Raw genomic sequence first — 27,456 nt, 5'->3', positions numbered from 1 at the left:
TTTGAAATATCTTACATAAAAGGTATCAATTATATTTATAGAACCATTCCGCACATGTAAGTTCTTATGAAAGCTGAGGCACTAAAAATTAAAATAATTTCAGAAAAGGGGGAAATCCTCTGATTATTTGGTTTTACATTACCTTCTTCAGCTGCAACAACCCTAACTGCAGCAACACATTCTTTTATATGTGGCTTTAGACTGAATTTAGACTGGAAAAAAGCCAGCTGGGATTTGAAAGTGAGAAGTAATTATGACATAAAAGTGCAACACCTGACTGGGTAAAGCGCCTCAAATTCCACTCGCTCTGCTCAAGAAAAGAAAAAAATTATCTTTAAAAAATTTATTTTCTCACTGTCCAACTCGTTCACCTTTCATGCTATGAACACCGATACCTTTTCTCCTGCAGGAGGCAAAGGCAGCACTCGCAGGTGGAAGGAAATCTCCAGATTTGCAGGCCGAGTTGCTTCTCAGCTGTGGGCGGGTGTGGTGACAGCACCCCAGCGAGGAGAGTCTTCCCCTCCCAGCCCCAGCTCTTCTTCTCTTGCTCGCGACCCGTGGGCCCCTTGCTGAGCTCCGCACCCAGCTCCCTGGCTCAGCATCTATTCCCTCGCGCCGGCTACAGGAGCGTGGACTGCGCGGGCCCGGCATAAAGGACCCCGCCCGGCCCCTGGTCCCCGGCTCCCCGCCCCCAGCCCGGGCCACGCCTCGCCACGTGCGGCCGCGGGCTGATAAACGGCTTCCGCGCCCCGCGCGCCTTGTCGCAGTTAGCGGCAGCTCGATTCGCGCTGGCTCTTCCCTTCGATTCCCAAACCCCTACAGTGAGTCCTCCGTCCATGGAGGGGGAAGAAACGTGCCTGGAGCTCTTCCTGGCCCGGTGCGCCGCCCAGGTGAGGCTGGAAGCCGCCGCCACGGTCCCAGAGTCAGGGTCCGCATCCCGCCCCATTGCTGGGCGCTGGGTGCTGCGCACTAAGGATTCTGCCTTTATTTTATCTCTCGTAAAACTCCTAGCGACCCTAGGAGGTGGGCTTGATTATCCCCGTCTTTCAGTTGAAAAACATAGAAGGTTCGAGAGTTGAAATAACTTACCCAAGCTTGCCAACAGAGCTCGAACCTGGTGTAGTATGAATACAAATTGGAGGCACCTGTGGCTTCTTTCAGTTTGTGATTCTTACGTTTTTTGGGTTTTGTTTTTTAATTTAAGAATGTAGAAACGAGAGGAATGAGTCTTCAAAAAGAAAAGCAAGGGAAAAACTTTCGGCTGGCGGGGTGGTGTCGGATTCTTTTTTTTTGCGGTACACGGGCCTCTCACTGTTGTGGCCTCTCCCGTTGCGGAGCACAGGCTCCGGACGCGCAGGCTCAACGGCCGTAGCTCACGGGCCTAGCAGCTCCGCGGCATGTGGGATCTTCCCGGACCGGGGCACGAACGCGTGTCCCCTGCATCGGCAGGCGGACTCTCAACCACTGCGCCACCAGGGAAGCCCCGGATTCTTTTTTTTTTTTTTTTTAATTTTATTTATTTTTGGTTGCATTGGGTCTTCGTTGCCGTGCGCAGGCTTTCTCTAGTTGCAGTGAGCGGGGGCTGCGCTTCGTTGTGGTGCACGGGCTTCTCATTGTGGTTGATTCTTTTGTTGCGGAGCACCGGCTCTAGGTGCGGGCCTCAGTAGTTGCAGCACGTGGACTCAGTAGTTTCAGCACACGGGCTTAGTTGCTATGCAGCATGTGGGGTCTTCCTGGACCACGGCTCAAACCTGTGTCCCCTGCATTGGCAGGTGGATTCTTAACCACTGCGCCACCAGGGAAGTCCCCGGATTTTTAACTAGACAATGATTAGCAATGAGGTAGAAATAGTGAAGTCCCACAGAGTTTAACATTGCAAAAGGAGAGCCCACGTTGGAAAGGTTCTGAGAAAGATGAGTTAATGACTCTGCAAAGACAGTTTAACAAAAAGTTTCTTCAGGTATAAGGCCAAGGATGCAGGGAATACTCTGTAAGCATATTCTCTCGAAAGGAGGCTGTCAGGGTTCCACTGCCATAAAACATCCCCCTTTGATGTCTTGTTGCCATTGCCTTAAATTCCTTGTTGAAGTTTAGTTCTTTGGGTGGAGGCTTTGTACCCTGCTAAAATGCCATAATGGGAAAAAGGAGGGGAGACACTGATAGTTGCCGATATTAGTGCTTTAGTGTGAATTGGCTGATAGAATCTTTTCTGGCTAGAACAGAAGAGGCCAAAAAAACAATGGCGAGGAATCTGGGCCATTGTCCCCACCTCAGTGTCCCTCAGGGCCCATCTGTGGGATGGGGGTGGAGGGAGTTAGAGACTAATAACATAATTCAAAATGAAATAAGGTCAAATCTTATTTCCAGAGAATAAATGCATTCTTCATAAGTGTTTTCTTCTAACATTTAGTCACCCCTGCCATCTGCTGGACTTGTGGTAACAGCACAATTCAACAGGATCTAGCCAGACACTAGCTAAATAGCTTTGTGATGGGGAAGATGCGGCACAAGGCACTGTGACTGTTCAATTGTCAGAAGTATGATCTTCTAAGGGATGAGGTTATCCTGCCAGCAGTGGCCAAAATCTAGAATCCAGGCCTGCAACTTGGGTGAAGTGGATGGTAATATATGTACCAAGGATTTTTTTCCATAACAAAGGCCATGAATTTTACATTAGCTGCTTCCCTCAGTTGCACGCCTCTTTCCCTCAGTTGATGATAATGGAAGTTGAGCAGCCTTCCCCGGACTGGAAGTATAATACATTGATTTAAACTAGTCTTGCCATTTAAATTTCAATAACTTTTTCCCTATTGCACATTCACGTAAATGGAATGATTTCTTTTCCTTCCTTTGACTAGAAGAAATAAAGATGGCTCCTTGTGGAGGCTTGATTAGCACTCAAAGCTATCTCCTCAGCTTCCTTCACTTACTGCTCTTCTCTTTAAAATACGAATTTAAAACTACAAAAAAATCTTTAAATCAACTTAAGGAGTACAGAAAATCTGTACTCTTCAAAGTACACACAGTTTAGGGCATGGTTGCCAAATTGCCTCAGTTACAAAATTGGATTTAGAGTGGCAACTTACTACAGGTCTAACCAAAGTAGGGAAAACGTTTTATGAAAAATGCTTTTTCTGCATTTTAAGATATACTTTCCTGTTTTCATTAAGTGTGTTGTAACCCTACAGTAGAATTTTAATGATATTTTGTGGAAAGAGCAGGGCATGAATATAAGCTACCTGAACTGCCTCATCGTGAACACACTGCCTGCCAGCCAAGGTGGCATCCCTTTGGTGTGACATGATGTTCTGTTTGTTGTGTTTTGTTTATCTGTTTTGGGAATGGCCTAGGATGACCTTGCTCCACCCAGATCACCCCTGCTCAGCCCAATTGTGCCTTATGATGTGTACATACCTAATTCATCCAATCCAGAGACTATGTTTAATTCACAGCTTGAAGAAGTCACAGAAACATCTGGCAATTTCTCATCTGTGGATCTTAGCTTCCTACCAGATGAGCTTACCCAAGAGAATAAAGAACAGACTGTCATTAGAAGCAAGCATGAAACTGAAGAAAATTGTAAAACTAAAAGTTGGCAAAGTAGGTTGCCATTACCCAGCCAACAGGACGTTGACCTGGCCTTAAACAGCAGCGGTGGGTCAAATTCCCATTCACATCTCCACCCTGGTGATGCTGACTCAGCCCAGCCCTCTCCTGAGAAACCACACTCCTTGCCTCTGGCATCCATAACTCCCATGACGCCAGTGACCCCTGTTTCAGGATGTTCTGGAATTGTGCCTCAACTACAGTAAGTTGTTGTTGTTGTTGTTTTAAATGGGTGATGCTTCTGAGTACACATTTCATCAATATATTCCTGAATGGGATGATAATAGTGTAGGGAAGAGAATTTCAGAGGTCATTATCCTTGATTTTGTTAGTTCGTAATGGACTTTAGACAGTTTGGTTATCTGTAAAATGAAGCACTAACTCTTGATCTCCTAAGAGGGAGTGTTAAAGGTGAGTATACACATTCTTGAAGGATTGTATTGTTTATAGTAAAGCACTGTAGTTGAAAATTGTGGCTGGAGTTGGAATAACACAAAGGATATAAAGATGTAAAATTGAATTTGATTTGCAAGTTGATTTGATACTGTGATTTCTATTTTGAGACATTTTGAAAAAGGTCTAAAGCTTAATTTTAGTCAGCTAGTCAGGAAATTTTAGAAAAAGCTATTTTTTTTGTTTGTTTGGCCTTGTGGCATGTGGGATCATAGTTCCCCGACCAGGGATCAAACCCGCACCCCCTGCAGTGGAAGCGAGGAGTCTTAACTACTAAATGTGTTATTATACATTTCACATTTAGAATAATTCTCCCCCAGGAAGTCACCCAAACCTATGAAATGAGGAAGTTAATGCGTTTTAATTATTTTTTACTTTTTATATCTGGTATAACTTAGGTTGACTTGTTTCTTTTTTTAATTATTATTTTTATTTTTTTATACAGCAGGTTCTTATTAGTTATCCATTTTATACATATTAGTGTATATATGTCAATCCCAATCTCCCAATTCATCACATAGGTTGACTTTTTTCTTTAGGAATATAGTTTCCACTGTAAACCTGGCCTGTAAATTGGATCTGAAGAAAATAGCTTTGCATGCAAAAAATGCAGAATATAACCCAAAGGTAAGATTTCCCAGTAATTTTTTCCACAGTTAGGTTCTATTTAGATTTTCTTTCCTTCATATGATCATGATATTGACTCATTCCTTTGTTTTTATTTTTTAAAAAGAAAAAATTTGTTAGTGAAAAGCTTTTGGCAACACAGGTTTAATCGGCTCATTCTCTGTTTTGAACTTATAAAAAAATAATCTCATTTTCTGTGCTGAATACAGTAATTATGGAGCAGTTCCTAAAAGTTCTTTCCCTTGTCATTCAGAAAAACCTTTCAGTATGACTATTTTCAACCTGACTATGGAAATGCTAACTTTCTTACAATGTCATCATATTCTTGGAAAGCATTTTTTCTAATTTTTGTCCTATCTCCTGACACCTGTGTATTTTTCCATTTACAGTTTCTCTTACCTGAGAAAGCTCAATTGTTTAAAGTGTAAAGTTCAAGTGTAAGATTCAGGGATTTTTTGTTTTCCGTCAAAGTTTAATAAAATCTATTCTTTTTTGTGTCCTCCCAAGGCCAGGCATCCCATTTTCAATGGTCTGTTTACCTAGGAAGTGGATTTGTTAATTCAATCAACATTTAACGATTTGGTGGGCTCTGTACTTAGTACAAAAATGAGTGAGGCCTGGTCCCTGCTGGGAAAAAAGTTCACTGTCTTGGGTGGTGGAGGATTTATGGAGTTAGATGAAAAAGGCCATATTAGTCGGAACCCAGAGGACCTTGCCAACATCAACTATTTATGGATTAAGTATTTGTTTTTCCTGTTGTGTAGTGTTGTTGCTGACCTCTGAAGTGTTGCCTGAATGTTATCGAATGCAGCTAAGCTTTCCTATTTATATTTCATGTAGCCGGCTATGATGAGGACAGAAAGGCAGTGATGAGCTAGGATTTTTATGGCTGTAGCTATGATGGACCACACTACTGAGCAATCAACATTTTAAGCATATTTTATTCTCTACCATCCTCTGCTCTCCTCTCAGTTTGGTATACACAATCTGTCCAAACTTGGACTTGACAGCCAGAAAAATTCTGACTTGGCACTTAAGCTGCCTTAAGAATTTAACAAAATGAATGCCAGGTGAGAGCACTACCTTTTTAGTGAACACCTAGAAAACATTAATAGTCCTTGCTCGGCTCTGTGTAGTGCTGACTCAGGGTTCTTTTACTGTTAACACTTCATATCTGAAATTGCCAGTCTGGCCTTGGAGTGATCTGTTGTCCTGTGGAGTGGCTCTAACCCATGGAACTTTGGTCTTGCATGGTACCCACCCCAGTTTCCTTCCCAGCTTAATGGGGGAAGTTGATGTGGCAGGCCAGTGGTTCTCAGCCCTCCCCTGCGTCAGCAACACTTGGAGGACTTACCAGTGCTGCCGGCCTGGGGACCACATTGAGGACTATGGCGGGCAAGAGCTTGACAAATCAACTTTTTGTCATTCATCTTCAGAACGCCTATCAATATATGTATTCTGTTCTATATTTTGGCTGCTTTTTAGTACATTCTAGAGTCTTGGCAAGGCTGTAACATACTCCATACTGTTTTTTTTTTTTCTCAAAGAGTCTTTGAAAGAAAAGTATATCAAAGCAAAAAGCATGGAGTCTGATAGTCGTGGTTTTAAATCTCAACTTAACTGTTTCCTGTATAATGTTGGAAGTTAAATAACCACTTCGTTTCCCTGTGCACTAAATGGGAATTATAATGGATTCAACTCAGTCCTGTCATGAGGTTAAATGCGATAAAACCTATAAAGCTCTTAGCATAGGGTCTGAAACATAACAGGTACTTAAATTTTAGCTTTACTATTATTATTCTTACCTGTTTTTTCTAAGTATGTACATTTTAGAATCATGATCATTTTGTTAACCTTAACGTGGGAGAATAGACCCAGACAGGTTTTAGTTTTCCCATTAAATTTCAATTTATTCAACACTGTTTTCATGTCCAGCCCAGCTGGTCAGCTGGAATAGTGTTAACCCCTAGCAGAGGCTAATTGTCCTTTTGGCTTCTGTGTGTAGAGGTTTGCCGCCGTCATAATGAGGATCCGAGAGCCCAGGACTACAGCCCTGATATTTAGCTCTGGGAAAATGGTCTGCACAGGAGCCAGAAGGTAAGAGAAGCCGTCCTCCCACACTACCAGACAAATAATTCACTATGTAAAACAAGGAAGGGTGGCATTAAGGTTCTAAAACACATCGTAGAAGCAAAATACTTTGCTAAGGAGTTAAATTCATGAAATGCCAAATTTGGGGTTAAAAACATTCAGCCTCATAATACGGACTTATATCCCACTTTACAGTCCCCCATAGTGAAGGGGGCTTTACTAGGCTATTACAACTTGTTTCTAAGGTATATTTTAAAAGAAAAAAAAAAGGCTATAGTAGTGGTAAAGCCTGTTATAAACCTGGGAAAGAAGTTCTTGTGTATTTTCCTCATTGCAGGCAGAAGAATGGATAGAACTTTTTACAGGAGGGAAATTAGACATTTCTTGACCACTAGCTTGAGCATTCACTCAGGAGGCAATCTCTTACAGGCTCATCTTTCCTGGATCTCATGCAGAGATAGCCATGTGCTGATGTAGATCCTTTCACCATAGAACTAGTGGGAGAGCTGCTCTTCCCTCTAAGTGTTGGAGGATTAGTAGGAAATTATCCTCCTGAAAGATAGTACCAATTTCTCCTCGCTCGAGAGATGCACCTAGTGTTCATTTTCTCTGGTAAACAGTGGGTGTTAATATTGTATTTTATATTTGCTAAATTGATTGGCAAAAAGTTGTTGTTGTTTTTTTTTTTTTTTTCGGTACACGGGCCTCTCACTGTTGTGGCCTCTCCCGTTGTGGAGCACAGGCTCCGGACGCGCAGGCTCAGCGGCCATGGCTCACGGGCCCAGCCGCTCCGCGGCATGTGGGATCCTCCCGGACCAGGGCACGAACCCGTGTCCCCTGCATCGGCAGGCGGACTCTCAACCACTGCGCCACCAGGGAAGCCCCAAAAAGTTGTTTTAATCACATTTCTTTTCACTTAGTAGTGAGACTAACTTTTCGTAAGCATGTAAACTACCTACTGTATCTTTTGCCCAATATTCTATGGAGATATTTGTCTTTTGGTATTTAAGTATTTTCACCATTTTATACCACAAATATTTTTCCCATATTAATGTTAGTGGTATTTTATGGGTTTTTTTAAATGCAATTTAATTTTGTGTGTGTACGGTTAGTCTATCCAGCTTTTTTTTTTATGGTTTCAGTGTTTGGCTTCATGCTTAGGAAGGCGTTCTCCACACACAACATGACATAAGTATTGACCTCCATATATTTTTCTGGTTTTTTTCAGGTCCTGCTTTGTATTGAAGAAAGGAGGTTAATGTTTTGACTCATCTAGAACTTTCTCTGGATGATGGAAATGTTCTGTATCTGTGCTGTCCAATGTGGTAGCCTTTAGTCATATGTGACTTTTGAGCACTTAAAATAAGCTAATACCACAGAGGAACTGAACTTTTTATTTAATTTTAATTAATTTAAATTTAAATAGCCACATGTAGCTAGTGGCCACCATATTGGGCAGAGCAGGTCTAGAATTTTACTTCAATATAAGATCATTTTTTTCAAATGCCCAGTCAGTGTCCCAGTACATTTATAGAAGAATCTATTTTGCTGTATTTCTCCTCCCCCTGTTTTTACATGTTAAGTTCTTTACCTGTGTCTGAGTAAGTTTGTGGCCTTTCTCTTCTGTTGATCTGTGTATCCTTTGACCTAGAAATCTCCATTTTTAAGTCATTTTTGGACAACTCTGCAAGATAACTACAAGGATGTTCATTTCAGCATTGTTTAAAACAGGGGCAGAGGGAACAAATTTCTAGCAATACAGTTTTGAATAAATCATAAAATAAAATTATTTAGCCATGTATAGTATATTGAGTTGGAAGGATAAGTTGTGGGAGGGGAGAACACACAGATTCATGAGTTTTTTTTCCCTAATTCAAGAGGTTTTTTTTCCTATCTGAATTTATTTGGTTCTCAAAATCTGATAGTGAAAGCTTGGATGGTGAGTTCAGATTATAAGAGATATTTGTTATCCAAATCTATCTGGTTGTTGAATTTTGGATAGAGAGTTGTCAAAGTTTGGTTAGTATAAGAGATATCAGAATTATCTCCAAAAATTTAACCAAACGTATTCTCTTTAGTTGCAATAATCAGAGTTTGCATAGTGCAGGATACCTGCCTTTGCACAGAAAAGTGCAGAGGAGCCAAATTTATCAGTGGTAATTACCACTGGTGGTGAAATTTCAAGGTTCTTAACCTATTTCCTAATATTTGTACAAGAAAATGTATGTAGATTTTAACTGTTAGTTGTTTGAATGGGAATTTCTGTGTGATACAAGAAACTATAAGGCTATGCAAATTCTTGAAATTTGACCTTATAAATATTAGCACTGTGGGAGATGTAATGGGTCATTTAGGCAAAATGTGGTTTTTCAAAATGGAAACCACTTATTTCACTGCTGTCTTGGGGACACGGCCTTGCTAGGGACTTTTTAGGAGTTGGTAATGGATGAGGAGAATCAACATGAAATGAGGTGATGTGGAAATGGCCCAGTGTTGTGACAGATCTAGATTGGGAAGAGACTGTACCGTTCGCTCCCTTTTGTCCAGGCAAATAAGTTCAATCTGGCTTTTCTTTAACGTACTTCTGATTTTCAACTTAAAGGTGGGGATAACCCATAAGAGTGGGTGGAATTCATAGGATTCACCCACCAGGTGTTGCCCCTATTTGGCAACCCCTGCTACTCACTGTTTTTATTTTGGCAGTGACCATTGAAAAGTATCTGATGAAAAATAAAGCCCCAGATCTCAGGATTTCACATTCTCTGCCATGGATTTAAGGGTGGAGTAGGACAAACATTTAGAAGAACATAGCCACACAGTTGGATGAATCTATTTCTTTCTCATATTGAGTATGAGTTGAATGACAATTGTGTGAGAAAACCTGAGCAACATTGGGCAGATTTTGAGGTACTTTCATGTTTTTTTTAAAGTATATAATTTGTCCCATAAAGTTCCAAGTCCTGGCATCCTATCTATGCCACTCAGCTGGCACATAACTTACTTCCTCGTGTTGATTTTATTTTTGTATGTATGTATGTATCCTTATTTTTGTTACTGCTGTTCCCATCTAAATGGCACACACCTTTAGACCAGAAGCATGATTCTAAAACCTTAGTGAGCATCACAGTCACTGGTGGGCTTGTTAAGACATAGATTGCTGGGCCCCAACCCCAGAATGTCTGCATGTCTGATGTGGGACCTGGGACTTTGCATTTCTAGCAAGTTCTCAGGTGGTAATACTGCTGCTGGCCTGAGGACACTTTCTGAGAACCAGCGGAATAGTTAATTTCATCTAATAACACTTAAAACAAGTAAAAGAAAAAACTACCTTATATGTGAAAGATGGCAAATGAAGACAAAAATCTGTTTATGATTCAGTTCAACAACTGTACATTGTACCGTACCCTTTTCTAGGTGCTAGGGACAAAAGTAGGGGAGGTAGGTCCTTCTCCTCAAAGTCTATAGCTTCCTAGTATACACTGAAAGATAAACACGGTACATATGCTAAAAATACAATCAGGGAAGTGTGTGAATAAAGCTCAGCTAGTTAGCAGTCATAGTGATTAAGACATCTTTAATTACATTTGCCGTTCCCCAGCGAAGAGCAGTCTCGACTTGCAGCAAGAAAGTATGCTCGTGTGGTGCAGAAGCTGGGCTTTCCTGCCAGATTCCTCGATTTTAAAATTCAGAACATGGTTGGAAGCTGTGATGTGAGATTTCCTATTAGGCTGGAAGGTTTGGTGCTATCCCATCAGCAGTTCAGTAGGTATGATTGTTGCATAACTTAACTCTGAGTTTCCCAAGTTATTAAAGTTCTATTATGGGCTGCTTATATAATGTATTTTTCAGAGAAATATAATTTTTTAAAAAACTACAAGAAGTGAAAAGGTTAAGATGCTATACCTAAGTCCTCACTGGTTACCATGCATGTCCAACCTTCTGCAATAGTGGTTCTCAAAACTAAACTGCATAGTAATCACCTGGACAGCTTATCAACACACATTCCTGCCTGGGCTGTGGTATGCAGAGATTCTGCTTGAATTTGCAGTTCTAACAAGCTCACAGGTGATGCCAGCGCTGCTGTCCCGAGGCCCACATCTTGAGACCCCCGGATGTATAGATTTCTAAACAAATCTGGCTGAGGGGTGGTGGCAGTGGCCAGAAGAGCAAGGGGTATGACATGGATGAGGTAAGTAGGAAGGGCTGACAGCTGGTGAGGGGAGAAAGGGCTGGAGAGAAGATGAAGAAAAGAATGGCTGTAGCACGTTCTCGGAAGACAATCCTATCTAGTTTTTGTCCTGTTGAGTTTGTTCAAGGGTTTTCTTTTTCTGTGTGTAGCTGTAGCCCCCACTATTGTTTGTTCTTTCACGGATTCATATTCCTTTGGGAGTATCTCTAGGCTGCCTGGCTTCTTCACACGTAACGTCTCCATCTCAACAGCAAATGCGCCTCCTCCTCCCTCAGCTGCTTCGGTGCTTCTCCCAGCCTGCTCAGGCCCTCAGAGAGCCGTGATGGAGGGTGACCGACAAACACCAAATGCCGCCACCCCTTGGGATATACACTTGGGGCCAGGGCACTTGAACTGCCTTCGAGTCACAGATGCTCTTAAATTTTCATGATCTAGCTTGAACTGAAGTCCTTTCATTCTACTTTTCCGTCCCTTTGCCTTTGAGCAATCATTCTGTTTAATAGAGTAGAGAGGGATCACATAGCTGTGCTTTCTCTAACATTTGTGAGCTGACATTTGTTAGCTCTCCTTTGAGACATGACCTTGACAGAAGTTAAAAATTGCCTTTTTCTTCCCCTAACTTTCCAAAAAAATTTGTTCATTCTGAGATTTAGCTTTTATGATACTTTTCAGGCAATATTTATTTTCCCCTTGATTATATTTTCTTTTTTCCTCTGCCTCAATTTTCTTCAGCATAGGCTTATTAAGTGCCTATGAGGTACCCACTGAGTTCATCGGGAAGTCCCCCATGCAAGACATATTGCCTCTTTATGTGTCCTTTTCTTTCTTCAATCTTGGAATAACTCATAGATTCATAGTAAAACCTCCATTTTTAAGAGTCTCTCAACTCATGCTTCCTCTTATCTTCCAGATCTTCAGCCTTGCACCTCCTGTCTATCTTTCTTGGAACCAACTTTTTCTGAACATGGGAAAGATGTTACCAGGGTCTTTTTCCTTTCGTAATGTTCACATTTCTAGTTGTGGCCTTTTCTTTTTCACTTAAAGCAGCTCCTTTAACATTTCTTGTGAAGCTGCGTTGGTGGTACTGATCTCTTAGCTTTTGCTTGTCTGTAAAACTTTTGCTCTCTCCATCAAATCTGAATGACAACCTTGCTGGGTAGGGTATTCTTGGTTGTAGCTTTTTCCCTTTAATCATTTAAAATACATTGTGCAACTCCCTTCTGGCCTGCAGAGTTTCTGCTGAAAAGTCAGCTGTGATAGCCTTATTGGAGTTCCCTTGTATGTAACTTGTTGCTTTTCCCTTGCTGCTTTTAATAGTCTCTCTTTATCTTTAATTTTTGCCAGTTTAAAAAATATTTATTTATTTATTCATTTGGCTGCATCAGGTCTTAGTTGCAGCACACAGGATCTTCGTTGCGGCATGCGGGATCTTTTGTTATGGTGCATGGGCTTCTCTCTAGTTCTGGCATGCGGGCTCCAGAGTGCATGGGCTCAGTAGTTGCAGCGCATGGGCACAGTAGTTGCGGCACAAGGGCTCTCTAGTTGCAGTGCGTGGGCTTAGTTGCCCCACGGCATGTGGAATCTTAGTTCCCTGGCCAGGGATTAAACCCACATCCCCTGCACTGGAAGGCAGATTCTTAACCACTGGACCACCAGGGAAGTCCCAATTCTTGCCATTTTAATTACAGTGTGTCTTGGTGTGGTCCTCTTTGGGTTGATCCTGTTTGGAAGTCTCTGTGCTTCTTGGACCTAGACGTCTGTTTCCTTTCCCAGTGTAGGGAAGTTTACAGGTATTTACATACCAAAGACTTTTATTTTCTCTTTTCCCTTTTAGTGTCATAAGATTTGGCTGGAAGATTAGATGGAAACATTTCTTCTGTGCCCCAGACTTCACTTTCTTGGCTCGAACCTTGTAGTTCCCATAGAAGTTTCCCAGGGCTCCAGCTACTATCATTGTGTCCCCAGTGTCCAGAAGTGGTTTGTGGGTAGAAGTCCTGACAGGCTTTCTGCAGTAAGATAGAGCGATGTCCCAGGAAGACATGTCCACCCGTAACGACCTCCACATACTTCAGATAGGTAGCCTCACCACTGTGATACGTCTTGCTGGTGCCAATAAGAAGTTTCACATCTGCTGTGGTATGGGTCTTATTCATTGCAGAATGGAATGGAGCTTTTCTTTGTGACCTGGACTCACCCTTTAAGTGCAAAAATTCACGTGTATTATATATAGTGCTCCATTTCTCAGATTTCTTCATTTTCTTATATCTCCATTAGCCATTGTTTTGAGAATAGTTTTATTTCATCAACTTCTTCTTAACTACTGACTTCTTTTTGTAAGCTTCTCAGGCCTTTCTCCTCTCCTCTCTGGTGGAGTGTGGGGAAGCAGTTCTTAGCCCAATCATCCTTTGTTCCTCAGAGAAACCAGCTTACATTTAATAGTAAATATGAGTGAGTTACTATGTATAGGAACAAATCCTGAATTTTTAAAACTTGGGATGGTTTAGTTTTCTTTCTTTATATGGCATCTGTCCAAAGACAAATTACAGTGGTCTAGAAATTTTTTTAGGTCCTATCCACTAAAAATGTTAACTTTAGCAGTTTATAAATACATACAAAATGTGCTCATTATTGTAGAACTTGGAAAATTTGGAAAATGTGTTATGTATTTTTATTGATAGACTTTTTTTGACAGATGGAGAATATTTAACTAACAAGATCTTAAAACATTAGATCTGATGTCCTAAATTATGTTGATCTATAGCTTAATTTCTAATTTTAATTTCATTTCCAAGTGAAATGATTTTCACTTGGAAAAATACTATGACCAAAAATGAATTCTATTCTTGACGGCCACAGAAATTACCTAGGACACTCAAGACTGCTTTTATCAAGATGGTCAAAAGGTTTTTGGTAAAAAAGCTTTTGAAAACTGCTTTTCAGTGCACACTGGGTCTCAAATATTATGAGAAAGTAGTTGAACAGTGCTATTTTTAACCTTTTTCTTTTATATCTTAACAGTTATGAACCTGAACTGTTTCCTGGCCTTATTTACAGAATGGTAAAACCACGAATTGTGTTGCTTATCTTTGTATCTGGAAAAGTTGTGTTGACAGGTAAGTTCTAAAATTCTGACTTTCATAAAATTCAATAGCTATGTATGTGCTTTGCTTTACCTTTTAAATAGCTTTATGCACTATTATAAAGCAATTCTTGGCATTTTAGTATACCTGGGGAAAAAAATGAAAAGTAGAAAGAAAGATAGCATCATCCATTGGCCCCAATAGTCAAACAATATAACTTTTTTCCATGTTTTTATGTCACTTTGATATGTATATACATCTTTACATCCTGCCTTTTAACATTATAACATATGTAGCTTAACTCATTGTTACAAACTCTTAATGAAGGCTTTTGACGGCTGAATAGTGTTCCAACAGAAGGGTCAACAAATCTTTTTCTGCAAAGGGCTAAATACTAAATGTTTTAGGTTTTATGGGCAGTAGAGTCTCTGTCACAACAACTGAACCCTGTCATTTTATTGTGAAAGTAGCTGTAGACATCACATAAAGGAAAAGGCTCTGAGGTGTGATTTTAATGTAATTCATTTAATTTACATATATCAAGTAATTTTCTTCCTTCTCTTCTTTTTTTTTTTCCCCAACCATTTAAAATATAAAAATCAGTCTTAGCTCACAGGCTATACAAAAATCAGGCAGCAGACTAGGTTTGGCCAGCAGATCCAGGTTTCCCAACCTCCATTCTAACATGTTGTTCCATCAAACTTATTCTCCCATTGTCAGGTGTTTATATGTTCTTTCTTTGCTGCTTATAAATGACACAAAACTTCGGCTGTTTTTATGTGTGGGATCATTTTATTAGTGTAAATGCTCAGAAATTGAACTTTTGTTTAAGGATTGGACCATTTTTAAGGTTCTTAGTACAAATTACTAAATTGTTTTAAAAAGGGTTATATATATATATACATAGAACTGTATATATATACAGTTCTCCTATATCACATTTACATTCCTACCAGCAATGTTTCTTAAGTGTCTTTTACGAACCTCATCAGCATTCAAAACAAAAATGTACAAAAGAAAACTTTAACTACATAAGTGAAAGTAATCTCACTGCTTTAACCTCACTGGTACTCAGAACTAGAAATTGATCACTTTTCAACATATCCTGTAAATAGCATTTTATCTTTTGTAAATAGTATGTACATAACTTACTCCTTTCTTGTCTACTTAGTTTTTTTAAAATTTCTTTATTTTAAATTTTAAAAAATTGTATTGGAGTATAGTTGATTTACAATGTTGTGTTAGTTTCAGGTGTACAGCAAAGTGATTCAGTTATACGTATACATATATTCATTCTTTTTCAGATTCTTTTCTCATATAGGATATCACAGAATATTGAGTAGAGTTCCTTGTGCTATACCGTAGGTTCTTGTTGGTTATCTATCTTATGTATAGTAATGTGCATATGTTCGTCCCAAGCTCCTGATTTATCCCTGCCACCCACGTTTCCCCTTTGGTAACCATAAGTTTGTTTTTGATATCTGTAAGTCTGTTTCTGTTTTGTAAATAAGTTCATTTGTATCATTTTTGTAAAATTAGATTCTACATATGAGTGTTATCATATGATATTTGTCCTTTTCTGTCTGACTTACTTCACTTAGTATGATAATCTCTGGGTCCATCCATGTTGCTTCAAATGGCATTATTTCATTCTTTTTTCTGGCTGAGTAATATTCCATTGTATTTATGTACTACATCATCTTTATCCATTCCTCTGTCGATGGACATTTAGGTTGCTTCCGTGTCTTGGCTATTGTAAATAGTGCTGTAGTGAACACTGTGGGGGGTACATTATCTTTTTTAATTCTGGTTTTCTCTGGATATATGCCCAGGAGTGGGATTGTTGGGTCATATGGTAGTTCTATTTTTAGTTTAAGGAACCTCCATACTGTTCTCCATAGTGGTTGTACCAATTTACATTCCCACCAACAGTGTATGAGGGCTCCCTTGTCTCCACACCCTCTCCAGCATTTATTGTTTGTAGACTTTGATAATGGCCATTCTGACCAGTGTGAGGTGATACTTCATTGTAGTTTTGATTTGCATTTCTCTGATAATTAGTGATGTTGAGCATCTTTTTATGTGCTTTTGGCCATCTGTATGTCTTCTTTGGAGAAATGTCTGTTTAGATCTTCTGCCCATTTTTTGATTGGGTTGTTTGTTTTTTTTGACGTAGAGCTGCATGAGCTGTTTGTATATTTTGGAGATTAATCCCTTGTTGGTTGCTTTGTTTGCAATATTTTCTCCCATTCTGTGGGTTGTCTTTTCGTTTTGTTTATGGTTTCCTTTGATGTGCAGAAGCTTTTAAGTTTAATTAGGTCCCATTTGTTTATTTTTGTTTTTATTTTCACTAAGGATTTGTATGAGTTCACCATAATATCGAAAGTAACTACTTTATTTGTGACTTTTTCCAGGTGACTTATTTTTACATAAAGAAGGTTTTTAAAATTCTTGAAGTAAATGGTTGAGACTCTTTTCCTTATTCTGCTCTGCAGTAGTTATTTCCACTATTTTATCTTCCAGGTCACTTATCCGTTCTTCTGCCTCAGTTATTCTGCTATTGATCCCATCTAGAGTATTTTTAATTTCATTTATTGTGTTGTTCATCATTGCTTGTTTCCTCTTTAGTTTTTCTAAGTCCTTGTTAAATGTTTCTTGCATTTTCTCTATTTCCAAGATTTTGGATCATCTTTACTATCATTATTCTGAATTCTTTTTCAGGTAGGCTGCCTATTTCTTCTTCATTTGTTAGGTCTGGTGGGTTTTTACCTTGCTCCTTCATCTGCTGTGTGTTTCTCTGTCTTCTCATTTTGCTTATCTTACTGTGTTTGGGGTCTTCTTTTCGCAGGCTGCAGGTTCGTAGTTCCCGTTGTTTTTGGTGTCTGTCCCCAGTGGCTAAGGTTGGTTCAGTGGATTGTGTAGGTTTCCTGGTGGAGGGAACTAGTGCCTGTGTTCTGGTGGATGAGGCTGGATCTTGTCTTTCTGGTGGGCAGGTCCACATCTGGTGGTGTGTTTTGGGGTGTCTGTGGCCTTATTATGATTTTAGGCAGCCTCTCTGCTAATGGATGGGGCTGTTTTCCTGTCTTGCTAGTTGTTTGGCATACGGTGTGCAGCACTGTAGCTTGCTGGTCATTGAGTGGAGCTGGGTATTGGTGTTGAGATGGAGACCTCTGGGAGATTTTCGCCGTTTCATATTACGTGGAGCTGGGAGGTCTCTTGTGGACCAGTGTCCTGAAGTTGGCTCTCCCACCTCAGAGGCACAGCCCTGATGCCTGGCTGGAGCACCAAGAGCCTTTCATCCACACGGCTCAGAATAAAAGAGAGGAAAAGTGGAAAGAAAGAAACAGGGTAAAATAAAATAAAGTGACAAAGTTATTAAAATAAAAAATAATTAAGAAAAAAAAATTAAAAGTAAAAAAAAAAAACCGGACGGACAGAACCCTAGGACAAATGGTGAAAGCAAAGCTATACAGACAAAATCTCGCACAGAAGCATACACATATACACTCACAAAAAGAGAAAAAGGGGAAAAAATAATCTATCTTGCTCCCAAAGTCCACCTCCTCAATTTGGGATGACTCGTTGTCTATTCATGTATTCCACAGATGCAGGGTACATCAAGTTGATTGTGGAGCTTTAATCCGCTGCTCCTGAGGCTGCTGGGAGAGATTTCCCTTTCTTTTCTTTGTTCGCACAGCTCCCGGGGTTCAGCTTTGGATTTGGCCCTGCCTCTGCGTGTAGGTCGCCTGAGGGCGTCTATTCTTCGCTCAGACAGGACAGGGTTAAAGGAGCAGCTGCTTCGGGGACTCTGGCTCACTCAGGGCAGCGGGGAGGGAGGGTTATGGAGTGCAGGGCGAGCCTGCGGCGGCAGAGGCTGGCGTGAAGTTGCACCAGCCTGAGGCGCGCCGTGCTTCTCCCGGGGAAGTGGTCCCTGGATCACGGGACCCTGGCAGTGGCGGGCTGCACAGGCTCCCGGGAGGGGAGGTGGGGAGAGTGACCTGTGCTTGCACACAGGCATCTTGGTGGCGGCAGCAACGGCCTTAGCGTCCCAGGCCTGTCTCTGGGGTCTGCGCTGATAGCTGCGGCTCGAGCCCGTTGCTGGAGCTCCTTTAAACAGCGCTCTTAATCCTCTCTCCTCGCGCACCGGGAAACAGAGAGGGAAGAAAAAGTCTCTTGCCTCTTCGGCAGGTCCAGACTTTTTCCCGGCCTCCCTCTAGCCGTGGCGCACTAACCCCTTCAGGCTGTGTTCACGCCGACAACCTCAGTCCTCTCCCTGGGATCCGACCTCTGAAGCCCGAGCCTCAGCTCCCAGCCCCCGCCCGCCCCGGCGGGTGAGCAGACAAGCCTCTCGGGCTGGTGAGTGCCGGTCGGCACCGATCCTCTGTGCGGGAATCTCAACGCTTTGCCCTCCGCACCCTGTGGCTGCGCTCTCCTCCGCCGCTGCTCTGAAGCTTCCCCCTCCGCCACCCGCAGTCTCCGCCCCGCGAAGGGGCTTCCTAGTGTGTGGAAACCTTTCCTCCTTCACAGCTCCCTCCCTGAGGTGCAGGTCCCGTCCCTATTCTTTTGTCTCTGTTTTTTTTTCTTTTGCCCTACCCAGGTACGGTGTGTGTGTGGGGGTTCTTGCCTTTTGGGAGGTCTGAGGTCTTCTGCCAGCGTTCAGTAGGTGTTCTGTAGGAGTTGTTCCTCGTGTAGATGTATTTCTGATGTATCTGTGGGGAGGAAGGTGATCTCCGCGTCTTACTCTTCGGCCATCTTCCTCTGCTTCTCCCGGAGACTCTTTTCCATACCATTCTACTGAAGTTTACTATTTTTGCCTTACTTTGTCTGACTTTTTCCACATTTTAGTCTCCTGTACCAGGATGAATACCAAGTTTATATGGTACGAGCCAAATTGATTATACCCCACCCCCAAACAGCTAGCTAGACATCTTAAAACTACATGTTCTCCTCATTATTAACTTGTGATGACTCCTTTTGACCTTTATTTTTATATATGGGTCTGTTCTCCAGTCCTGCCTTTGCTCCAGAAATATGCTATGATAATCCTATTATATTTATACTATATTGTGGTTATAAATGTGCTTTAATTCTAGTGGTCTCTATATCTGATAGGGCCAGTTTCCCCTCTTTATTCCCCTCTTTATATCCCCAGTTTACTTCTCTTTTATTAGCTCCTCTCAAATATTTATTCTTCCAAATAAACTTTAAAATTTTATAACATCTTGCCCCATCTAAAACCAATTGAGATTTCTGCATTAGCTGAATTAATTTGAGAAACTTTCTATCACTCAGCATCCAAAAACACGGAGTGTCTGTTGTTAAGTCTTCTTTTAGAACTCAGTAAGCTCAGTAATTTTGTAGTTTTCTTTTCTCTAAAAAGTAATCTAATGTGTCTTCAAAGTGGGGAAAGCCTGTTTGGAATTCAAGAGCCTTTTGAATACAGCAAAGCTGCAATTCCTCAGATGCCACCAATATAGTGTCTGGAATAATTAAGACCTCCTAGTGACTGACATAAAGTTTCCCTCTATACGTTCTGAAGGAAGGGGAAGAAGTCTGCAAAGTAAATGGAATAGAATAGATATTGGAGGCAAATATAGGCCCTACTCAAGGGAATAAACTTCAAGACCTTTGGAAGGATGCTTTCATCTATGTGCTATGTATTATTATGAACTGTCTTATTAAAAGTGCAAATTGCCAAGTACAGGCTAAGTTCCTATTACAGGTACACCAGAACAAGTTTCTTTAAATATTCTTAATTCAGACCAACTTTCTTACCCCAAATTAAAAGGAAAAAAAAACTTTCATGTGCACATTTGCTAGAAGTTTCAAATCACACAAGTAAAGGATTGTCAACACACAGTCCAGAAGACCATACAGTATACTTCTCTTAAAATTTGTTAATGCGTTCAGCCCAAAGAACAGGCAAAGCTAAATTTCTTCACTCTTGTAAGACATAGATCATCACTTTTGTGAAGAGGCGGAAAGAGATATGATTGGAATCCAAATTTCTGCTTATACGTATTGTGAAGTAAAAGCTAGCCAATGTCTTACTACTAAAATATGGGTAATTACCATCTATTGAGTTTTTTTTCCCTGTTTATGCCATATTGTCTTAAAGTACTTTACCTAGAACAACATGGCTTAGGTTGCTTTTGCTGCAAACCTAGAGACAAATGCTCCTTATTCCTTAACCTTAGTTACCTAGACTCTTTTCACCTGCAAGTGGGTTAAAAACTCAAGGACCCAATTTTGGGTGTACACCTGGGGAAAGGGATCAAAGAGGCTTCCTTTTAGCCTTGACTCTAGAACTTCAGCTGGGGATGGTCGTGTAGTGCATCCAGCGGAGTCCTAGAGGCTCCCATGGTCTAGTCCAACATGGCAAGACTCGGCAGAGATGTTTTAAAATCAAGGTCCCAACAAGGGTAAGTAACTTTTGCCTAGAAAGTGTTAGAGTATTGAAATTACAAACACACTTTGAATTTCACTGTATTAAATAGTGGATCCCAGCTCTCCCCTAGGTAGGAGCTGTAGAACACCAATGTGCATAAAACAAATGGGTGGCAATTTGAGACTTTTGTATCACATGCCGCTTGCAGGGTCTTTGAAAATAATTTATCCTTGTAAAATTGTCTTGTTCCCTTGAGGTGCCAAAGCTGCAGCCACCATGTCTAAGGCTACATCTGAATGAATGGTTAAGTGAGCTGAGGCTCTACTATCCTACTTTGTCATGGTCCCAGACAGCAAACAGCGAAGGGACCTGGGTCAAGCTTAACACTGCTTTTCCAGGTCTGTGCTGCTTTTCTATGGCTAATGTGACATTTAGGACCAATGATTTTTCTCAAACCATGGTAAAATGAATAGTATAGCTAGGATCTGCTGCAACAATATACAATGAACAGCAAATACGTCAACTTTCACTTCTAAGATGAGACGTAATAGAGTTAAGATATGTTGGGCACTCATGTGCCAGGCACTATGATGAGTAAGGGCTTTTATGTGGGTTCTGGTTAACTCTGTGAGGCTGTACTTAATATCTCAGTCTCCTCACCTGTAAAATGAGGACAATGGAGGGCTTCCCTGGTGGCGCAGTGGTTGAGAGTCCGCCTGCCGATGCAGGGGACACGGGTTCGTGCCCCGGTCCGGGAAGATCCTACATGCCGTGGAGCGGCTGGGCCCGTGAGCCATGGCCGCTGAGCCTGCGCGTCCGGAGCCTGTGCTCCGCAACGGAAGAGGCCACAACAGTGAGAGGCCCGCGTACCGAAAAAAAAAAAAAATGAGGACAATGGAGAGATCAAGTAACCTTAACAATGTCAAACAGCTATACGTGCTGCACATGCCTGGCTTCAGAGCCCACCATCTTCTCGTACTCACCGTCCCCCAGCTCTTTCGATGTCTGTGAAAACACCTGTGTGGTCTTTTGGGCACCTTCCTCCTAATCCTCCTTGTCAGCTAAGGAATGATAAATACTCTCTTAGTGGTGAGAGGCAGCAGGTGTGTTGGCTAAGAGGCTGAGCTCTGGAAGCCAATTGTCTAGTTTGAATCCAAGCTTTACCATTTATTGGCTGTGTTGACCTTGGGTGAGTTTGTTCTCCACCTTGATTTCCACATACGTAAAACTCGGGTGCCCATAGAATCTACCTGCTAAGTGTTATGAGGAGGCAGAAGAACAAGGCCTGGTGTACAGTAAACATGGTGTAAACGTTAGCTGTTATTACCTCCCACTCTTCTTTTTTCCCTAGCATTCAAAAAGGTGAAATTTTGCTCTCATGCCTTGCCCAGATGATAGGAATATGAAATTTAAAGAGGCTTTAGAAAAATACTTCACGCACTTATTTCCTTCCAGCATAAAGAACGAAGAAGCTGGGTCTTTGTCACCAAGGGTCACTCTCAATCAGTTAGATGTCAGTGGTTCTTGGAAATGAGTAGGTCAGAGGGCAGCATAAAAATGGCAAGACTTAATAGTGAGTGGGCCAGAGACAGAACAGGATATCCCCGTCAATCATTACTGGGAATCCACCACTAATAGTGACTTAGTATATACTGTGAAATGTATACCTTGAGTGATTAAATGCTGGGGGTTTTTGCAATTTGTAAGATTTTCGTGCACACGCGTATGCTATCACTTGGAAAAATAAGATGTGTAGTTGTGACTTGGTATAAGAATAGTATTGTAAAATCCAAGTAGTATTGGAAAGTGATATTTGGGCTGGCTAAGGGGTAGGGATGAGCTTACAAACCTTATCGACAGGTGATAGATATTTAAGAAACTTTGGGTGCCTACCAGGTACCTATTACTGTTGGGTGCTGAGGGTGCCAAAGCAAATATAACATACCCCTCATCTGGCAAAAATCCTGCCCTGGTGAAGAAGAGAAATTACGTGATACTGGTTCTCACAGAACCAAATAATAAGCCATGTGTTCGTGGGCCAGCCATCCCAGCATCCCTAATCCTGAAGTACATTCTTCTAGGACAATAATAATGGCTTAAATCTTGTTAAATGTTATGGTTCGCAAAGGACTTTTTGCAAAAACTTGCTCATGTAACCCTTATAGTAACCCTATGAGAAGGCTATTGTCCTTATTTATAGGTAAGGAAATGGAAACTCAGAAGTTAAACAATCTGCCTGTGATTTCAAACCTAGTTAGTTGTAGACCTTGCATTTGAGCCCATATGGTTTGATCTCAAGCCAGTCCTTTCTCCAATGCACCAGCCACAGAATTTCTACCTCATTTGCCACAGTTAGGAATGGCGTTTATCCCCCAAAGTGGTGGTCATCGTTACTTGAAGGAAAGAACTGGTAGGTTTTGTGTAAAAGACAAGGGTCATATATATAATCAGAGTCTGGTGCTACAAATTGGGATGTTTGATTATAGATTGATTATTAATAGGACTATGGGGACAATTTAGGTTTCCTCAAAATTTTTATGCCAATACTTCAGTGAGGAGATATTTCACTAAATTGACCGAATCCCCTCATTGGGATTTACAATTCTTGGCAATGTTTATTTGATGACTTTTGGTGTAAAGGAAGGAACACTGGATACATGAGGTCTTCCCTCATAGCTGATACTCATGATTCAGGGGAACTTCAACTTCTTAGGCCTCGTTTTCCCACACAGGAAATAAAAAACTTGTACTAGATAATTTCCCTAAAGCCCTTTTGTGTCTAAAGTTGTTTTTCTATGATATAAAATAATGATCACTCTCAATGTCCATTCCCTCTTGGGTGATGGGTGTTTTCTACTCTCTAGGGGATGCCAGAACGTTACACTCTTTTGGGCTTGAATGTAATGCTCTTAGGTATGATTTTTTTTTAAGTGTTACAAAAAAATCCCAAAGTACATGGTTACCCAAAATGCTGGACCTAGATACTCTGTTACTCAATTAAATATAAAAAGAACCTTAGTTTAGGGGAGGGGGGCATTGGGTGAATGTGTGTGTGTTTGCTATACCTATTATACTTTACTGTCTCCCAATCAAAGCTGTTCCCTTCAAATGTATCCAGAAGCTGAAAAAGTCCATCAAACCAGAGGCAGAGAGTGTTTTTATAGTAGTGTTTTACTTAACTGCTTCCCCAACTCACTTTTTGGTTTCTACAAAACCAATCTCTTTAGAAACTAAAATTTTAGTGCTATAATTAAAATTTGCTGAGACTTAAGGGATTTTTCCTACCTCAGAGGTACTGTTTCTGTTAAGCATGTCAATAATTCACCTTCCTCCCCACCCCACATCTTTGAGGGTGGAGACTCAGAGAGTAAATTCTTTGGCAATGAATAAGTAACTTGTTGCCCTTACCTATCCCCCCCCCCCCCCCCCGGTGTTAGGCTTATAAGTACTTCATTTTTGATTCTTAAATTTTTTTAAATTTATTGAGGTGAAATTCAAATAGCACGAATTTAACCATTTTAAAATGAACAATTGAGGGGCATTTAGTTCATTCAGAATGTTGTGCAACCACCGCATCTAGTGCCAAAACGTTTCCATTACTCCAAAATAAAGTCCCATATCATTAGGCAGTTTTTCCCCATTTCTCCCTCACCCTAGCCCTGGCAATCAACAGTCTTCCTTCTGTCTCTGTGAATTTACCTATTCTGGAGACTTCATATAAATGGAATCATACAATATGTGACCTTTCATGTCTGGCTTCTTTCACTTAGCATAATGTTTTTGAGGTTCATCCAATTGCAGTATGTATCAGTGCTTGACTCCTTTTTATGACAGTATAATATTACATTGTATGTATCTACCACAACTTGTTTGTACATTCATCTGTCGGTAGACACTGGGTTGTTTCCACTTTGGGGCTATTATGAATAGTGCGGCAATGAATATGCAGCTACATGCCTGTTATTTGTTTGAGTACTTGTTTTCAATCGGGGGGGGGGGTATATACCCAGATACCCAGGAGTGAAATTGCTGGGTCACATGGTAATTCTTATTTTAACATTTTTGAGGAATTGCCAAACTGTTTTCCATAGTAGCTGAACCATTTTAAGTTCCCACCAGCAATGTATGAGGGTTCCAATTTCTCAGCCTCTTTGCCAACACTTGCTATTTTCCATTTTTTAAATTATTATAGCTCATCCTGGATTCTTAATCCTGATTTCTACCTGCTTCTCAAATCTGGTGATCCTCATTTCGGTAATTCCCTCTCACTAGTCCCATCCTTCAACCGGATAACCACTTCTCACAGGTTATTCCTGCTCTCTCACTGAGCCTTCCTCCTTGTTTATAGTTCTCAAGAACGAGTCTTTACCCACTTAAACTACCTCCATTTTTCTTCATGCTAACAGTTTTTATATTTTCATTTATCTCCTTGCCTCCTGCCCAATAATATCAGATAATAGTTTCCCGATTAGCTGACAGTTCCACATAAACATAAATACCACTAGTCCTTAACCTTTAGCATAATGTGCCTGCATAGCTTTGAAAGGGGAAAGTTAGTAGTGGTGGTTGGTGGTGAGAGATATGAGTAGGGCTGACTGATAATCTCTTTCAAGGGTGGGGACTGTGTAATTCACGTTTTTATCCATCTTAACTCCTAGAGCAGTTATAATTAAAGAGCTCTTGAAACTGTAAGGGTAACAATGGTACCGTTTTCCCCTCTAATAATCCCTTCCCATATACTGAAATTTAAAACTTTAGAATAGTTTGTCTCAGTCAGTATTAGGGAATCAGCATGTTAACTAGACATGAATAGATCAAAGGAAGTTCCTTTTGCTGGTAGCTAAGTGCCCACAGGTGCTGATGAAGGTCATGTTCTGTGGTCACATTCATGACACACTGAGAGATAACATTCCATATTTCATACTATGCCCTAGGAGGCCAAAGACATACTGATACTGGAGAACTCTGCTCTAGGGTATGTGTTTGTGGGAACGTAGCTGTGGTCACCAAATTCTTTTGTCTTTACCAGGAACAAATGTCACTTCTCAGGTACACCTAAAGAGATGTTATTGTATTAAAAGTAACTGGAGATGACAATGAAGTTTTAGTCTTAAGAAAATTTTAGTATTGTTTTTAATGATTATGTAAACTTGGATTTCTTTATAGGTGCCAAAGAACGTTCTGAGATCTATGAAGCATTTGAAAACATCTATCCTATTCTAAAGGGTTTTAAAAAAACCTGAGTATATCATTCAACATCTCACAGTATGTTGGTTTGAATATGTGAAAAAGCCCAGCACAGAAACAGCTGGATTACAGATATTCCATGCACATTTTGACCTCAGTTATTAAAGTGTGATTCTGTATGAGTAACCATGCCTAAGAAATGAAGAAACTTTTTTTCAAAATGATTCATGTATGTTATTTTTAAAATGGAAAAAGTAAACTTACTTCAGAATTTGAAAGATTTAGGGCCTTGCTAGAATGATACTGTAACATCATTAAAATTTAATGGTTTGCTCTTGTTAAAGATGTAGTACATTAACATGTGTTGTCTAAAAATACATAGCAATATATAGAAATTTCAAATAACTGCATAAAACAGGATAGAAAATTGTCTATTTTTTGCCTTTTTAAATATTGAGTAGATGATCCGGGCCATTAGGTACGGGCCTGTGAAGGATCCTGTCAGAATACAAATGAAACATGGAAGTCTGAAAACTTAAGAAAAATTAAATAAACATCCTTTTGTTTGAAATGGTCAGAGAAAATTATTTCTCTCCCTTAAAAATAAATCTTAAACTTTCAGGAACCATTCAGGTTTAGTATAAGGTCTACTTTGAAAACAGTTTAGGGATTTTGCGCTTTTTGGGCGTACTTTTATAATCCTATGTAATTGCATTAAAATAGACCAGATAAGACTAAGAGGCTGGAGCAAAGAGCTCAGCTTCAAGACCTAATTAGGTTGTGGAATCAGCCGCATTTGATGGAGAGGTGGAGATTAACAGGGAGGGATGGGCTAACAGGAGTCATGGCCCTTGTTCCCAAGTGGGCAGTGATTGTCTTTCACTAAGATGAGGAGACATTTGTGGGGAGGGAGAGTTCAGGGTTTTTTTGTTTTATTTTTGTTTGGGCGGCACCGTGCAGGCTTGTGGGATTTTAGTTCCCCGACTAGGGATCGAACTGTGGCCCTCAGAAGGGAGAGCTTGGAGTCCTAACCACTGGACTGCCAGGGAATTCCTGAGAGTTCAGTTTTAATTTCAGTTTCCCAATTGCTGAGTTTGTTGGTGGTCACTGTACATTACTTTAAGCCTAGTGTAGGCAGTTATGAATTTGGGGGTATGGAACTTGGGAGAGAAGCCCTAGCTGGAGAGAGAATTTAGGGCGGTCATTAATTTACAGCCTGCCAAAATAATCCTTGAGAATCAGTGGTCTTGATTATTTGACCTATGAGCCTAATTTTTTTTCTTCTGTAGTTTACAGGCATATTCAAACACTAGTTACTCTGATATAATCGTCCAACCCACCCTATTTATCCCCACAGAAAAGAAATTTGGAGTCATCTAACCATGTTAAATTCTACCTAGTTCAAATTCTTTAAGATATGGCCCAGAGAAGGGGTGGAATGCTGGACATAAAAATTTATTTTTCAGAAAGATACAACTTTGATTTACACGTTCAATACAGTTGTTTCCACTGGTTAGCTATTATTGGTAAAGTACTTATCAGATTACTATTAAACGGATTTACTTATTAATCCTTAGGTGGGTACTGAAATTCTCTCCATTTAAGAACATAGGCTGAGAGAGGTGAGGAATTTGCCCCGAATTACACAGCTATTAAGAAGGCGGGTGGGCCAAAATTCAACCTCGTTCCAAGACCCAGTTCCCTCACCCAACTCTGCGGTTGTTTTAGCCGAATTTAAAAGCATCCAGAGCGAATGACAGAAATTCCCTCATTGTGTTCCCAGTCTGTTTTCCCAGAATCCTTAGGGCATCGTATTACTATTTCTTGCACGAGCT

At 40.6% G+C, this 27,456-nt stretch overlaps 1 protein-coding gene across 1 annotated transcript; it reads left to right on the top strand.

The window, feature by feature from the left end:
• The first annotated feature begins 836 nt into the window (after nt 1-836).
• Nucleotides 837-25,677, top strand: TBPL2 (TATA-box binding protein like 2). The gene is made up of 7 exons (XM_029238936.1): nt 837-890; nt 3,453-3,808; nt 4,599-4,686; nt 6,692-6,783; nt 10,376-10,543; nt 13,985-14,079; nt 25,601-25,677. Exons 1-7 carry the CDS (start codon nt 837-839, stop codon nt 25,675-25,677), a joined length of 930 nt encoding a protein of 309 aa, XP_029094769.1.
• The last annotated feature ends 1,779 nt before the right edge of the window (nt 25,678-27,456 follow it).

This window comes from Monodon monoceros, unplaced genomic scaffold (assembly GCF_005190385.1).
Source record: "Monodon monoceros isolate NGI ecotype Baffin Bay Population unplaced genomic scaffold, NGI_Narwhal_1 Super_Scaffold_21, whole genome shotgun sequence".
NCBI lineage: Eukaryota > Metazoa > Chordata > Mammalia > Artiodactyla > Monodontidae > Monodon > Monodon monoceros.
Note: the sequence above shows the minus strand (reverse complement) of the source record. Positions and strands in the feature narration are given on the sequence as shown.

Bases quoted from the DNA above. Each gene is read 5' to 3' on its own strand.
- TBPL2 (XM_029238936.1), top strand. From the start codon at position 837: ATGGAGGGGGAAGAAACGTGCCTGGAGCTCTTCCTGGCCCGGTGCGCC. The intron at 4,687-6,691 runs GTAAGATTTCCC...TTCTGTGTGTAG, and splicing joins ATGCAGAATATAACCCAAAG to AGGTTTGCCGCCGTCATAAT. The intron at 10,544-13,984 runs GTATGATTGTTG...ATATCTTAACAG, and splicing joins TCCCATCAGCAGTTCAGTAG to TTATGAACCTGAACTGTTTC.